Raw genomic sequence first — 16,391 nt, forward strand, 5'->3', positions numbered from 1 at the left:
AACCTAAGAGGTCATTGATCTCAATTATCCCAGAACTGTAGGCCACAAACTAAAGCTCTCACATTAAGCAAAAGATGGATGTAATTTAAAGAAAAGAAGCCCAAACTTATGTAAAAGCCAGTAAAATTTAGAATGGAAAATGAAAAGCAGAAAATTCCATCTAAGACATCTCATTTCTTAGACTGCAACAGCTAGAATCCAGGTTCTAGCCAGGTCAGGTGACTCTCTTTAATTTGGGATGATCCAAATTAATAAGATTAATAAGTTTCCCCACTATCTCTGCAAATGCAACCTTAAAGCCCAGCTGGAATGCTACCCGCTTTACCCTTCCTGATATCCCAGGTCACCTCCCTTATCTGACCAGCCAAGGTCCTTGTCTTATATCTTTTAGTTCTTATTAAATAATATTGGATATTCTAGTGAGCATCCCAAGGTTTGTGAGTGTTCCTCTCAGTCTCCCTAAAGGGAACTGTGGCCATTTATGCACTGGAGAGGAGAAAATACTTTTTCTGAACTTGCTCTGAACTAACTCCTGGATACCCCAAATGCTACTTAGTTTACCAGAGTTAGGGGGTTATGAAGGCCACGTGTTCAATGCAGTTTTGGCTCACGTCCATCTCACAGTTGGTCCCCTAAGTCCCTGAACCCACCCTTTGTTATTTCCCCAGTTCTGGGACGCATAATTAGAACAGACATACTCAGCAACTAGTAGAATTGCCACCTGATTTTGAACCAAATAAGACTTAAATTTTATGCTTTCCATATTTGATATATTCTGACTATTCTATTGAATTACTAAAGGTTAAAAATTTAGTTCCCCACAGTGGGAGAGTGACACTATTATTTGGAATTGACAGGATTTGAGGCAAACTAATTGTTAAGGGCCCACTAGGGTTCCAGGTACTATTTTAAAAGCTCACTACATGAACTGTCTCATTTCATTGGGTACCATCTGTTTTATAGGTGGGGAAACTAAAGCTGAGAAAGACTAAATAACTTATCCAAGTCACACCGGGTTGGGTGGGATGAGCCTTCACAGATAAGTTCTTCTACAAGACAATACAGTTTCCCAATTCACAGAGTCTGAGAAATGCACTTAGATTAAAGAAAGGCAAGCCCACCTTTGGGAAAATTTTACTACTTTTCCCTCAAGTCTAATAGCCAGGGGAATACAAAATAAATTTTATACTTCAAAAAATATCCTATGCCACAGGTCACAGGCAGGCAGAGGAAATACTGACAAAAATCAAGCAGGGGTCTCTAATGTCCTTACTCATGGAAAAAAATAAGTAATGCCAAAGTATCTCAAGAACATGTGGCCTACTTTATTTCAGAACTTTGAGCCAGCACACTCAGCGTAAGGACAAGACAGGGTGAGCTTTGGAAGGCAAGCGCCTCCTGAAAAGGGATATAAAACACCCTGGAATTTACAAATCTATTTCCAAGCCTCCTCAAGAAGTTAGATTTCCAGGTTCTAGTCAATTCCTTTCAAACATTTCCTCAGCATGCATTGTGCATTACTTGTCAGACACCAGAGGTGAGGGGTAAGTTAAGCAGTCTCTGCCTTTGTGGTCACTAAACGCAGAATCACTACAGCAATGCAGACAAGGAATGGGGCACAGCTCCGCCTGGGAAGAGAGGAAAGGGAGAAAGCAGGCTAAGAATAACTGCCCCTCAGCTGGGACTCCCAGGATGAAGAGTGAGCACACAAGTACCAGCTGGAGAGTGTGAACTTGTGAGGGACCCAAGTAGTATGGGATAATCACAAAAGAGATACAGTAGGAAACAGGTAGAAACAGGCTAGAGATGAAGCTGGGATCAGGTCTACAGTACTCTAAGAAATGGGAAGAACTAAAAGTTCTTGATATATTGTAGAAAGATATATCGTCTGCTGAATCTAAGATGACATCATTATTAAGCCATATCATTTAAGACACACAGGCTGTTGACAAAACTATAACATATCATCAACTAAGTGAACCTCTGATTTCAGAGTTGTTAACATGTGCAAGAGCATGTCTTAGAATTGCTAAAACAAGTTCCCTCTGGAGACATGATGGGTTGGAAATGGAAGAGATTAGTAGTCAGGAAAACTATCAGGAGGTTCTGAAACTAAGAAAAGAAATGAGGGCTAGTAAGGGATGTGTTGGCAAAAGAGGGAGAAGGGGGTGGGAACAATGCCTTGGAGGTTTGGAATCAATGGAACTTAGTTAACTTATCACAAACCACATGTGATAGAAACAAAGAATTCAAGAGTACTCTAGCTGATCTTCTCACTCCAAACTCTTATCCACTTAAGACACTTATTTTTAATAGGAATTAAAAGTACGTGTTTGCAAAGTGCCTGGCACTTTTCCAAGTTCTTGCAAGAGTTCATTCATTACTCAAACCTTGCAACAACCCAATGAAGAAGGTACTATTATTCCCTTTTACAAGTAGAGGAAACTGAGGATCAGATGAAGATCCTCACCTGATAGTTACAGGCAGCACTCAAAAGTTTTCAGAGCCTGGATTCCTAACCAGGATGTTCTACTGTTGCCTCATAGCGCCAGCAGCTGAATTTAACACCTGGATGTTCTATTTCCCATTTGACACAAGCTCCCGGGAAGCACGCCCCAAGGAGTTTAATGTTCAACAAGCCCCTAGTGTTGAAGGTCCAACCACACAACATGCAACCTCATTTTTCAGTACAGGACTAATAATGATTATGACTTACTTGAATGATATCAGCATATAAACAGAATAAAACTCTTGGAAAGAAATTCAATATGTATTCACTGGTCTCAAAAATGCTCAATCCATTTGACACAAAAATTTCTACTCTAGGAATTTATTCTGAGGGAAAAATAACAAAAAGACAAAAAACAAAATCAAACAACACACCAAACACCAAAAATACCCAAAACTGGTATTCAAGACAGCACAGTAAAAGTGAATTAGAAACAAGCACCCAAACAATGGTTAATTAGTACTGCCACCTGGATAAATGTTTTAAAAGGCCATGTTACACTGTTAGCAAAAAATCCCCCTAAAAGTTAAAAGCCACATGTTAAAAACATATTTTAATGTGAAGTGAAAATAGACCAGAATGTAAGTTATGTCTAAGAAAAAGGACTGGAAGGCAATCCAGAAAAAGAGTTCAACTAAGTTATGACTGGTTTTGATTAACTGAGAGTTGTACAATAAAACGTTTTATTTAAGAAATGGCTCAACTCAAGGTCAGTCCTGAGAAGCAGAACAGAGGTCCACCTCACACATCTTTACAAAGAAAGAGGACACAGACCAAGCTTCTGGTCCCAGTTACAGTGATCCTGGGCTGCTTCTCACAAAGTAATCTTGGCACCATGTCAATACCACAGGGGATGTCCAAAGTACCTCAAGAGTTTGGTCAAATGTCACTGTGCACAAGGGAATCAACCTGTTATAGCAGCTGCCAGGACAAGATATAGTGTCCTACAGAGGCCAATTATGAATGCAGAAAGGACAGAACTTGGGGTTGAGGGCAACCCTCCACTCTCCCACTTAAGTGGCCATGTGACACTGGGCAAACTTAAGACCCCATGAATCTGTTTCATTTTCCATAAATCAGTAACACATTTATCACTGTTAGTAAGGTTTAGTTGTGACATATGAAGCACCCTGCAACTTTGCCTGGACACCAGAGCAGACAACTACTGGGTGTTAAGTATGTCAGCGGGTCTGGACATCACTGGCAGATGTCCAATGGAGTCATAAGGCAGAACAAGAAACTGGAAAGAACACCTGGATGTAAATCTAGACTCTTATACCCTTCACTAAGTGTGGTACTGGACAAGTTACTAGACCTCGATGGATCCTGATTTTTTCATCTGTAAGACCAAATTACAGAAATTTCTACTTTAAATTATTTTTTAAAAATGAAGTCTATTGTTATGTTTTCTAATTGCATCACATACTGAAAAAACATAAAGGGGTAGGGGGAAAGGGGGGGAGAGGGGGAGGGAGAGAGAGACCAAGTTATTAAAAAACACCTTTAGTGTGGAGAGGATTAAATGAGAATGAATGTGAAAACACCAGGAAAGGCTAGGCCTTCCTACTTGGAACATTACAGAGATCTTGTCAAAATGCGGAGTGAAAGGAACCCACAGCAGTCCCAGCTCAAGTTTCTCCATATACATGTGCCTTGCCATGTACCTAAGCCTTAGCTTCTCTCAGAGTCTTTTCTGATTTACCCTTTTACAACTCATCCTTTACTCCTCCAAACTTAGTCAACATTCCTAGCAGCTGGTTCCCCCTTGAGTGCCTCTCCCAGGCTGCAGTGAAGGAACACCTTGTACAGGATCCATCTCCTCCACTAGACAATGGGCACCCAGGTTGGAGTGGACCAGATGTCTTTTTCCTTCAGTGTACACAACAGGCGCTCAAAAGTTTGAGTGACATGAATCAAGAAGAAAGGCAATGAATGGGAAGGTTTAAAAAAAGAGAAACAAGGAAGGTCCTAGTACTAGGGCATGAAGAGCAGAGCGTGAAGATTAAAGACAACTAGAGACAAATAAGATTAGCATTTGTGAGTCACTAAAGAGGGCTCCTGGGCGTGGACTTGACCCAGTGGTTAAGGCGTCCGTCTACCACATGGGAGGTCCGTGGTTCAAACCCCAGGCCTCCTTGACCCGTGTGGAGCTGGCCCATGCGCAGTGCTGAAGCGCGCAAAGAGTGCTCTGCCACGCGGAGGTGTCCCCCGCGTAGAGGAGCCCCACGCACAGAGTGCACCCCGGAAAGAGAGCCGCCCAGCGCGAAAGAAAGTACAGCCTGCCCAGGAATGGTGCCACACACATGGAGAGCTGACACAACAAAAAGAAACACAGAAGCGAACAAAGAAGACGCAGCAAATAGACACAGAGAACAGACAACGGGAGGGGAGGGGAATAAATAAATATATCTTAAAAAAAAAAAAAAGAGGGCTCCTAACTCTAAGGAGCCCATCAAAGGCTGACTTTAAGTTGAAAATGAACTCATGTTCTACCAGGAAGCGAAGCTCTCCTCAAAAGTTTATCCTATAAAATGCCTTACCCAATGCAACCCCAATTAACCAAACCTCTCAATTAAGTAAAGGGTGTTTTCTATCTCCTGGGGATGGTACATAATATCCCCAATGCACAAAGAAGGAAGGCAGTAGGACAGTCACAAGAGAGAAGTCTTTGTGGTAGCCCCAAAATGCTTTAGAATAGACTGGAAAAGAAGTACAGAATCCCCAGCAGCTGAGATACACAGAAGGCACCAGCAGAAATCAAGTAGTGCCATAAGCACTGCTTATTTTGTTTAGTTTCTGAACTATTTTCCCCTCCATCACTCCCCTTTAGTTTTAACAATCCTGAGTAAAATATGATTATGCCCATTTTCCAACAAAGATAAACAGAGGTACCCAGAACTTAAGCCACCTGTCCCAACAGAACAGCACAGTGGTTAAGAAAGCTAAGTTAGGGTGCCTGGACTTAAACCCTGGCTCTGTTATTTGCTTAGCTGTTTTGCATTAGGCAATTTTGTTAATCTTGGTGGTTCAATTGCTTCACCTGTAAAGTAATTATAGTATGGACTTCAAAAGGATGGCTGTATAGTTGGAATGAGTTAACAGGTATAAAGCCTTTAGAACAGCACCTACACATAGCAAGTGTTAGCTCCTATTAATAGGAACAAACTGGGACCAGAACCCCCAGACTCCAAGTCCAGTGTTCTATTATATCCTATTAATTTTCAAGGATAATATGTACTGAGGGCCACTTTGCTAAGGCCCAGTCCTATTCTACCTGCTCAATGAAGCCTTCCCCTGCTTCCCTGGACCTCAACCTAAACTGCCAGAGAGAACCCTCCACTGCTTTGTAGGATACCCACCACTCACTTGTGACCTTGTGTTGGGGCATGTATCTTCTGTGCACCTTATGGAGAAACTCTGTGTTGCTCTTCTAATAGAGTACCTGGCTCACAATACAATAGCATTCACAGGGGCCACCCAAAATTGGTATGCAGGCAGATGACCTCCTCCCCATAAAAGGCTAGGTTCTCGCCCACCTCAAGCCACCTAAAGATTATCTTGAACACAACAAGCAGGGAGTGGAGGTAGCTCAAGCGGTTCAGCACCTCCTTCCCTCATGGAAGGTCCTGGGGCCTCCTAAAAAAAACAATACAAGATGAATAGACAGAGGAGCACACAATGAACAGACAAAGCAAGTGCAAACAATGAAGGGGAGGAGAAATAAAATAAATCTTAAAAAAAAAAATTATCTTGCATATAAACATCAAACAATTGAAAAACAGAAGTAATGTTTTACCAAGTCAGGGAAAAGCTAGGTTCCCAGCTTTTCCAGACTTCTAATTATTCAGTTTATGAGTCTTGAGAATTTGTTCTGAATTTTTTTGTCCTCAATCATTGCTATTTGTCAGAAGGACCACCAATCAAATAACTACAGGAGTGTTAAGCTGGTTTATATATATATTAAAAAAAAGTAGGCATGCCTGCTATTTATTTGGGGCAAGTGTCTGTACCTTTGCTGGGCTTCAATTTCCTTCCCTGCAAAACAGAAGGCCAGATCAGACATCTAAATGCTCTGGGGGGTGATATGCGGAGGGAGGGAGCAGGTATAGGTCAGTGGCTTGAGTGCCTCCTTCCTATGTACGAGGTCCCAGGTTCAATCCCCGGTACCTCCTTTAAAACAAACACACACACACATATAAAAAACAAAGCCTATTCTGACTGGCTATAGCATCCACTCTCTAAGTAATGCTTCTGGGTAGGATTTGTTTGGTCTATGTTTAAGAAAAAGGAAGGACAAAAGATATAAGTCTATCAAACAGGGTAAAGATGTAGCTCAAGTGGTTGTGCCTGCTTCCCACATTCAAGGTCCTGGGTTCAATCCCCAGTACCTCCTAAAAAAAAAAAATCCATCAGCCAGAGAAGAAGAAGAAGAGAATCTCACAAAATTTCCCTTTGCTTTCTTTTGATACTGGGTTATGTGTACATCAACTATCTGTTGAGACTACACAAAAGCTTTGTGTTATTCCACTAGGGAGCAGAGACTGACAAGAAAGAAAATCACAACTTTTTATTTGGCCCAATTGTGAACCAGAATTCATTTTCTCTTTCTCTTTCCTACCTAGCCACAGTCCTAGGCACCCTACTTTGAAGCCTACCCTCTCTGGTAACTCCTGGATACTCCTTCCTCTTAATTCTGAACAACAGAGCCAACTTGCCATTTCCTCCTGTAACCTTGACTAGTAAAAAAGTCTTCTACAGATCATCAAACTTTTCAAATGTAAGTTCCTTTGCAACAAGGAGTGTTTTCCTCCCCTGCACACACCGTGGTAGGAACTCAGTAAAAGTATGCAGATTTGGTTCAACTAAGCCTTAAAGGAAGAGTAGTACTTTCTGGTCTACTTAAAAATCATGTTAAGTGCAGAAAACTGAGCAAAGGACTCTTCTGTTTAAATGAAAAAGGTGAACTAGATTGTCTCTAAGATTCCCACCAGCTCTGACATTACTGAATATCAGCATGCTATAGACCGAGGGTCCAAGGACAGATTAAGACTGCTAAATTTTGGAAGCTTTAGTCAGGAAAACTTAACTTGGGGCAATTTGGGCCTCAGTTCTCCTTTAGCAATATTAATAAGCAAAAATGATTGCTTATTTATCACTTGCTAAATGAACACTTTAGATATAACCTGGAATGTCAGTTCCATAGGCAAGAAAAATGCTCATTTTCTTCAATGCTCTATCTCTGAGCCCAGAATATTACCTGACCCATAACAAAGGCTCAACTATTTTGAACACACATTATACAACCAAAAGTATGTGATCTAAAGCAAAATGTCATTCCCAGAGGCCTCAGTTTTAACCGCAAAGGGAAAATGAAAATACCAGTGTTTCTGTCAACGTGATGCTGAGAACACCACTGAGCAGGATGCTGACACGTTTACCATAAAATAAGGCATGTGCCATGATTAAACAAGTTTGGGAAACTTGAACAAGAACACTGTAACTCTCAAAGGAGGCAATGGCAGAGAGCATTCAGAATGTAGCCCAAACTTACTGAGGTAGTAGATTCTTTACCTACAGCACTTATTGAGATTCCCAGTCTGCACAGCAACGCTTTGATTCAAGTACCCCTATCCTATGGATAAAGAATGTTCCTTACAGATTTTAACAACTTGTCTCTTGTTCCAGGCAGTCAGTTAAGGACAAGCCAGGAATGAAAGTGAGTCTAACCCCACTTCATGTTATTAACCACTATGCTATATGCTGCCATTGTTTACTGTGGAGTTCTGACAAATTCCACAGGTAAGAAAAGTCTGAATAATATTTCTCTTGAGGGAGATTAGACAACAGCTTCAAACTCAGGTTCAAGTTTCAAGACTGGCATCAATGAACTGAGGATAGAAGGGGACCATTTGGCAAAGCCAATTCCCATACTCCAATGCAGTCCTGTAAAGTCTTAAGTCCAGACCACTGATTAACCATAGTGGAGGGGGAAGACAGTCCGAGAACAGGATTTAAGAATAAGCCAAAAGCTCGCAGAATACAGGGGACTAAAAGACTCTCCTGGAAAGTCTTTTCAAAATAAATATATTCACCCGAGGGAGAAGGTAGGCTTTTCAGAATAGTTCAGTCAGAGATGGTCATGAAGGTAGATGTCTATTTTGAAAAAGGACCCCATGTGATACAAATTATGTCCCTAAATCCATCAAACAACTGACTTGAAATGGCCTGAGGGCTTCTCTTGGGATGGGTTCTTAAAAGGGCTAAAGTCTCAAACAAAATTTTAGGAAACTACCCCATCAAACCCTGCCCCAAAACCTGTTTATTCTTAAAAAGTTAGTTCTAGTTCATCCTGGGGTAGGGAGAGTACCATGATCCATTTGAAAGGATTCAGGTCTTGCATCAAAGCAGATCTAGATTCACATCATTTAAGTCATGAGAAGTTGTTCAGAAGTCAGGAGTACAGCTTCTGGGATCAGTTTTAATTTCTCTTAAAAGTTGATTAACCTAGAAGTTTGTTCACTTCTAAGCCCCACGTTCTCCATTTACAGAAAGTGGACAGCGCTTATAGTTACAACTGCCACATCTGTAAGACATCTAGGACAGTGCCCAGACCATACTGGGACTCCCTTTCCCCAGATTCTCCTGCTCAGAAAGCCTCCTCAGAGTTCTCTAGCTCACTGCTCCTCTTCTCAACAGATCCCAGCTATTTGCAGTCTGAGCAAGGTGAGCACTTAACACTCAGGATGAATATGCTTCCTAAATGCAGTTAAAATTCTCCAACTAGAATTATTAGCTCTGCCAGGACTGCTCAATTTTCCTGATAAGTAAAACCATTTCTCAGCCAGCCTCAGAGGATTAAGAAAATGAGTAAGAATGTAAAACACAAGAAATAGATAGATGGAGGATGTTTTGTTATTTGGCAAGTCTAGGCCCACCTGTGAGGGTATTATTCTGCATGCCCCAGAGGACTCATCCAGAAACAGCAGTTTGCTTGACTGCCCCGGGATGCAGGGCTGGAGGTCTCAAAGGAAAAAGAGCAGGAAAGCAAGAGTTTTAGGGGTGAAGCTGGAGAGTGTCAGGGCATTTGAAACAAGCTAGAAAAGGGCTGGGGAAAAGTCATGTAAAGTTGAGTTTTGTCTTGCTTGGGAGGGAAAAGCGGCCTTAGAGAGTGAGGAGGCTCTGTAATACTTCCACTAACTCTGAACCCAACCCCCTCCACTCCCAACCAAAAATTTCTAGACGTTTAGTAATAATGGCTTACCAAGCACTTACTAAGATAATGAATAGCACTTAATGAGTGCTTGTTATGAAAATATCAGCTAACATTAGTGCCTGGGATTGATACTGAGTCCTGAAAAGAGAGGAAAGCCAGAATGCCTGCGCTCCGGAAAGGAGGCACTGAGGGTGTCTGGGCCCAGGATGACAGACCAAAGCCTGGGCCTAAGGGCTACCGGGGGCAGTCTGGGCCGTCCAGAGAACGGCGGGTCCTGGCCCTGAGTGGGCGGGACAGCCCGCGGCGACCCTACCTTTGAGAGAGGTTTCTACCAGGCGCAGGTAAAGCTGCGAGGTCTTGTTGCCGTGGCTCATGCGCTGGGCTAGCCCGTTGCGCTGCAGGACACACTCCTCAAACTGCACGACGTTCTGGTGGCGCCGCTTGAGGCTGGTCAGGGCCCAGAATTCCGCCAGCGCCAGCTCTACGTTCTCGGGGGCGTCGCAGCGGATCTTCTTGACCGCCACCCTGGCCCCACTGCGCCCAGCCACCGCCTCGTAAACCACGCCGTAGCTGCCGCGCCCAATCTCCGCCAATAGGCTGTAGCGCGGTCGCGCCGACCCGCCGCCGGCCTCCGGCCGCCGCCGCGCCAGGTAGGCCTCGCCCGGGGCCTCGGCCACCGCGGAATCCATGGCCTGGGCCGCTGCCGCCGGCCTCAGCTTCGCGCTAAGCGCCCGCGGCACAGGGCTTCGCCTTTTCCGCTCCGGGCTTTGTGTACCTCTACGGGCGCCGTCCTCCTCCCCGGTTTCCATGGCTGCGTACGGCAGGGGGAGCAGCAACGGCGCTGCCCGAAACCCCCCTGCTTCATCCCTCCGTCCGACTCTGGGACGTGGAGGAGCGGGACCTTGGATTCCGACCTGCGAGAAAAAGAATCAGTTAAGCGACCAGGCTGAAGCAGGGAAACGACAAGCGCAGGCCGCAGGGCGTCCCACCTCCTCCTCGGTCCGTCAGGGCCCCTTTAAGACTGAAACCACTGCAGCTGATTGAACGGGGGGATGGGAGGGGAAAGCGGGAAAGACGGAACCACAGAGCAGTGGCTCCCAGGGGGAACCGGAAAGGAAAGCAAACACACGCCGCTTTCTCGGTCAGTTTATCGCGTAGGAACAGGAAAACAAAAAACAAAAAAACAAGGACCGAACGTCTTCAAGACTTACGAAGATCACCTTAAGGCGTAATTCTGAGTGTTGAAATATTTTTCCCTTCCTGATCCCCTGAATAACACTTCCCCGCGTCCCGCCTTGTGTTCTCCCAAGTGTAAACAGTCCCCTGAATTAAGCCCGAGCTTCGCCCAGCGGACCCGTCCAAGTCCCCCTGGATGGCGGGGTGAGGGGTTTGGCTTACAAGTTCGGCGTCCCTGAGCGCGCCAAGCCCGGGGGCCGGCTGGCCCGCCCCAAGCGCCCAAGACGGCGGAAGCAGCTTCGGCCAAGGTGCTTGCCTTTGCTCCGCGGGCCGCGCCCTTACCTGGCCGGCGCCCCTCCTTTTCCGGGCGCCCCGTTTCCCCTCTAGAGTCGCCGGCTGGGGATGGTCCGTTCCGAGCCGGGAATGCCTCCGGGACTTAGCTGAGCAAGAGGCGGTGGCCAGGGCCGGGCGTGTGACGAATCCTGCTTCTGCACCGGTCGTGGCAGCGGCTCTCGCAGAGGAAGACGGGCCGCCCAGGCTGCCGCGATTCCCCACGTGTTCGCGCTGGCCGAGCCCTTTACATAACTCTTTTATATAAGCCGCACCTCCCGCCGGCGCTCGGGCTAGCGGGGACTCCTGGTGGCCCATCGCCCGGGTCCCGCGGAGGTCGACAGAGCAGCCGCAGCCAGACGCAGGGCACTCGTCGCGCTGGGGCCCAATCACTGGCGAGAATACTCAACACCCTACTAACAAAAATTAGGCGCCAAATTCCCTTAATCAGCCGGGGCCTGGGAGTCTCAGTAGCGCCGCAGACTGCTCTCTGCTCGCTGGCTCTACATGAATAGGGACCGCGCGCAGTAGGCGCCTAATAAATACTGATTGGGTGATTGGCTTGGTCGGGTTGATTGATTTATAGCTCGTGCCTGGGAACTGTGCGGAATGGGTGGGAATCCCGGCCCTGCCTTCGTGATATTGGGCAAGTTATTACCCTTCTCTGAACATCAGTTGCCTCCTCAGAAATGGGTAAAATCGGCTTTATCTCCCAGAATTAGAAGGACTAAATGAAATGAAGTGTCTAATCGCGTGTGGGACTGAGCGTGATGTAGGCTATGAGTTGGGGGGGAGGGGGGGGGAAAGAGGGGGTGCTGTTCATATATTCTTAGATAACCTGAGTGGTCTGTTTTCTGTGTCATGCATTTGGGACAGTGAGAACTGCAGCCCTGCCCTTGATAACTATGACAACAACTCCAGTCCTGGAGAAACAATTTAGCAATGCAAACTCTATAAAAATGCGGACCAAATGTGCTAAAAGCTTATCTAGAATGTATGAAGGCCATGCTAAAAGCTAACCTAGGATGTGGAAGATATATATTAATTCAAGCCTATTGAGCACTAAAACAAAATAACCATTTGGCCCTTCCTCTCTGTATAAAAGGAACTCAAAAATCTTGCCCCGAGTCTCCCGTTTGAAACAGAAAGCTCCTGATTCCAGCCGGCCATCAATAAGTCATTTTTTCATTCTCAAAATCATTCCTGAGTCCTGGCCTTTCTATACGCAAATAACTGAACCTCTCTCATCTTCTACAACAAGAGAGCTCAATATAAACTCCATTTAGGTATGGATTTTTGAATATTTTGTTCACTACTTCGTACCCCATTGCCTAGTAGGTGCAGAATAAATATTTGTTTACTGAATCTAGATATTTATTGACTACCTGTAATGTGCTAGGCACCATTCCAAGTCGCTGAGGAGAGGGCGGTGGACAGTTACCTCTACTTTTTCTTTCACAACCTTGACATTTTTGAAGAATACTAGCTAGTTATTTTGTAGAATGTTCTTAAGTTTGGATTTATATGTTATTTCCTTATGATTAGATTCAGGTACACATTTTGGACAGGAATAGCATTGAGAAAAGTTTCCTCAATGCTTCTAATTAGGAGCCAAGTGACAATGGTTTGTCCCAATATTAGTGATGTTAACTTTGTTACTTTGGTTAAGGCGGCATTTGCTAAGTCACTCCACTGTAAAGCTACTAACTTTTTTTCTTTTGTAGTTAATAATTTTCTTGAGGGTATGGATTTTGGGAGTATTTAAATATCCTGTTCTTCATCAGACTTTCACCTACTGATTTTACCATTCATTGATGATGACTGCCTGAATCTATTATTGTAGCAATGCTTGCAAAATGATGATTGGAAGACCTCTTTGGAATTAGATATTTGAACTGAGATATGAATGTCAATAAGCCAGTCATACTAAAACTAGCACTCCAGGAAGAGAGAATAGCAAATACAAAAGCTTTGAGGGTGGAACAAGTTTGATGTCAAATTTCAGTCAATTGGTGAGAGTGTAAAATGATTCAATCACTTTGGAAAAACAATTTGACAGTTTCCAATGTAGTAGCAGAGAAGTCGGGTGTACGTAGTATCGGAAGGCCAGGACACAAGAACTCTGAGAAGGATGATAGTTTATTTCGACTGGCTGAACTAGGCAGACTCCTCTCCTAATAAAAACTGAGCCCTGAATAGAATTTTTGGGTCCCTTTTATACAGAGGAAATAAGAGTAGGGAGACAAACGGTGCTTGTAGGCAAAAAGACTTTTTGTTAGTTTCTTCAAGTGTTTTATCTGAGTATTAGATAGGTTATTTCCTCCAGGTAAGCTTGATTTCACACATATTCCCCACATTCCAAGTCTGCTTTTAGCAGAACCACCCACATTCCAGGTAGGCTTTTAGCACATTTGGCTTACATCCTCCCTGAATGTCCAAAGCCCATAGAGTTTATACTTCTCAATTGGCTTTCTAGGCATATTTGGATATAAAATAAGTTTGGATTTATGCACAGGCTATATTACTAGTAGAATTAAATATATATCTACCCTATAGCCCAGCAATTCCCTGCCTAAGTATTTACCCAAGATGAATGAAAACATATTCACAAATAGACTTGTATAGGAGTGTGCATAGAGGCTTTTTCCATGATAGCCCCAAATTGGAAAATGCTCCAATGGTCATCAATAAATGAAGGGATAAACAAATTGTGGTTTTCCCATTCAATCAAGTACTAAGCAAAAAAAAAAAAAAAGAAAAGGCGGGTGAGTATGAAGTACTGATACTTGCAAAAATATGGGTAAATCAAAGTAATTACTCCCTGTGAAAGAAGCCAGGGCCAAAAGAGTACATACTGGATGATTCCATATAAAATTCTGGGAAATGAACACTGATTTAGAGAGACAGAAAACAGATGAATGTTTTGGGTGGGGAGGGAGGGATGGAATACAAAGAGGCATTAGGAAACTTCTTGGGTGTGTTCATTTCTCGATTACGGGGATGATTTTAATGGGGAAAATCGTCAAAACTCTTAAAATTTTGCACTTTAAATATGTGCAGTCTATTGTACATAAATTTTACCTCATAAAACTATTGTAAAAAATTGGAGGCAAAAAGTATATGCTCTATGACCCCATTTATATGAAGTCAAGCAGTACTGATCTATGTTGGCAGAAATCGTTTCAGTGGTTGTCTTTGAGGGTGTGAATTGTCTACTAAAGGGCAGGAGGGAATTTTCTGGATGATGGGATTTTATTGTATGTAACTTATAGCTCTGTAAAGTTGATTTAAAAGCCAAAACAACAAACCAAAATCCTGCAGCCATGTATCATTACAGGTCAGAAGGTTTAAGGGCAAAAGGATGTATCTTACAGCCCTTGCCCCTGGGCCAGGCAGGGTGCTTGTCCCAGGTCTGCCATCAGCTGACTCTCTGCATTGAGCAAGGTCAGGAGTCCCTCTCACAGCTAGTTTCCCTGCCTGAATTTTGAGAGGGATTAGATCTAAAGTTTTGGGAGAACCACAAAGAATGTGAATCCTTTTGTATACTGTACAAAAAATCTAATTATTTGAGAAACAGTCGATGACTTAATCAATTATTTTGGTTTTGCTTAAATTACTGTTATGACTAATAGCTAACAACATTTATTAATGATTACTACCTGTTGGGGAGAGGGATTTTTTTTTTTTTTTTTTAATAGGGGACAGGGATTAACAAAGAATTCTCATGACAATGTAAGGTACTTGCTATCATTAGCCCCATTTTATAGATGAAGAAACTGAGGATGGAGTTTACACAGCTGGGGTTCAACTGAGGCCCCAGGCTCTTCGCATCACCCCACCCCACTCATTTGAGCAGATATGACTTTCAATGAGCCAGCCAACCTAAAACTAAAACTGTGAACACTTGCAGCAAGCTATGAACACTTTTCACTATTGATAAACATGCCTGTCTTGGTATCCTTGGAGTTTCAGACATGGCTGGCTCTCAGTCAATATTTAGGGACAGAAATGATGGAAAAGGGAAAGGTAGCCTTGAGATTTTAGTCCCTTCCAGTAGGCCTGGGATGTGGAAGGGAAGCCATTCATTTGCTAATGCCCAGTTACTGCCTACAGACAACTGTGAAGAATGTGGGACCGTCAGTTGTGCCCCTACACTCAAGGAGCTCTAGGTCTAGTACTGGAGCTAAAATCCACTCATATTGGCTGAATAAGAAACGACTACACTTAGCATAAGAAAGTTATTCATTTCAGCTAATATTTTTTGAGTCCATGCTGTGTGCCAGACACTGTTTTAGCTGGGGTACAAAACCTTTGAGGAGCTGACAGAGAAAATAAGACTTAATGAAACTATGTGATTCTAAATAAAATTAGTCCTATGAAGGATGACACAATGGTTAAAAGGATAACAAGGGAGGGGGTGAGTGCTATTTTGGAATGGATGGTTTGGGGAGAACTCTCTAAGGAGGTAACCATTGAGTAGAGAGACTTGGTTTAAGTGAAAGAACAAGCCAAATGCATATCTACTGGAAAAGCATACCTGTCAGAGGGAAGAGCAAGTGCAAAGGCACTGATGAGGAAGCGTGCAAGAAGGCCAGTGTGGCTGCAGCTGGTGAATGGGAGGAAGAGTGGTGAGAAATGAGGGGGAGAGCTGTCATGAGGCAGAGAACTGTGGGTCATGGTAATAAGGACTTTGGATTTATTGAGCTCTTGCTGTATACCAAGCACCATGGTCAGTGATACAGCAGGCCACAATTGTTACTCCTTTTCACGGATGAGGGAGCCCAGGCTCAGATAGGTTATTATGTTAAGACCTGTTCCCAGAGTGAGAAGGCAGAGCAGTGAGGGTATGGCTGGTGGGGGTGAGGGAGGTGCTGACGGACAGAAGACTGAGGTGGTGCCTCAGTGTAGGGGCCACTCTGGGAACAGGGTATACTGGGAAGGGCTGGGGAAAAGCATGCAGCAGGCTCCTCTCCTGTCTTGGAGCTGGAGTTCTGAGGGCTCCAGGACAAACATGATGGCTAACACCATGTAACTCGCCATGAGAGAGTGTTTTTGTCTTCCTTTTGTGAATGGGGAGAGTGAGGATTGGAAGTTGCCCTATAAATGAGGAGAATGACTGGGACTTGAATCCAGGCAACTTTAGGGTTTAATCACCATTCTAGT

The 16,391-nt window shown here is 43.9% G+C and overlaps 1 protein-coding gene across 6 annotated transcripts in view; it reads right to left on the bottom strand.

Moving 5' to 3' along the window:
* The window catches only part of STK35 (serine/threonine kinase 35), a 93,159-nt gene extending 81,402 nt beyond the window's left edge, over positions 1-11,757 (bottom strand). For 2 of the 6 annotated variants that reach the window (XM_071211607.1, XM_004476681.5), the window contains exons 1-2: positions 11,241-11,598; positions 10,036-10,636 (exon numbers count right to left, since the gene is read on the bottom strand). In XM_071211607.1, coding sequence (XP_071067708.1) covers positions 10,036-10,636; positions 11,241-11,546 — 907 coding nt within the window. In that variant the 5' untranslated portion in view covers positions 11,547-11,598. Of the gene's footprint in view, positions 1-10,035; positions 10,637-10,711; positions 10,782-10,933; positions 11,020-11,240 lie in introns of those variants that run through there. The other 4 variants (XM_071211606.1, XM_071211610.1, XM_071211609.1 and 1 more) reach the window with 4 other exon arrangements.
* Between the last annotated feature and the right edge of the window lie 4,634 nt (positions 11,758-16,391).

Source organism: Dasypus novemcinctus, chromosome 24 (assembly GCF_030445035.2).
Source record: "Dasypus novemcinctus isolate mDasNov1 chromosome 24, mDasNov1.1.hap2, whole genome shotgun sequence".
Taxonomy (NCBI): domain Eukaryota; kingdom Metazoa; phylum Chordata; class Mammalia; order Cingulata; family Dasypodidae; genus Dasypus; species Dasypus novemcinctus.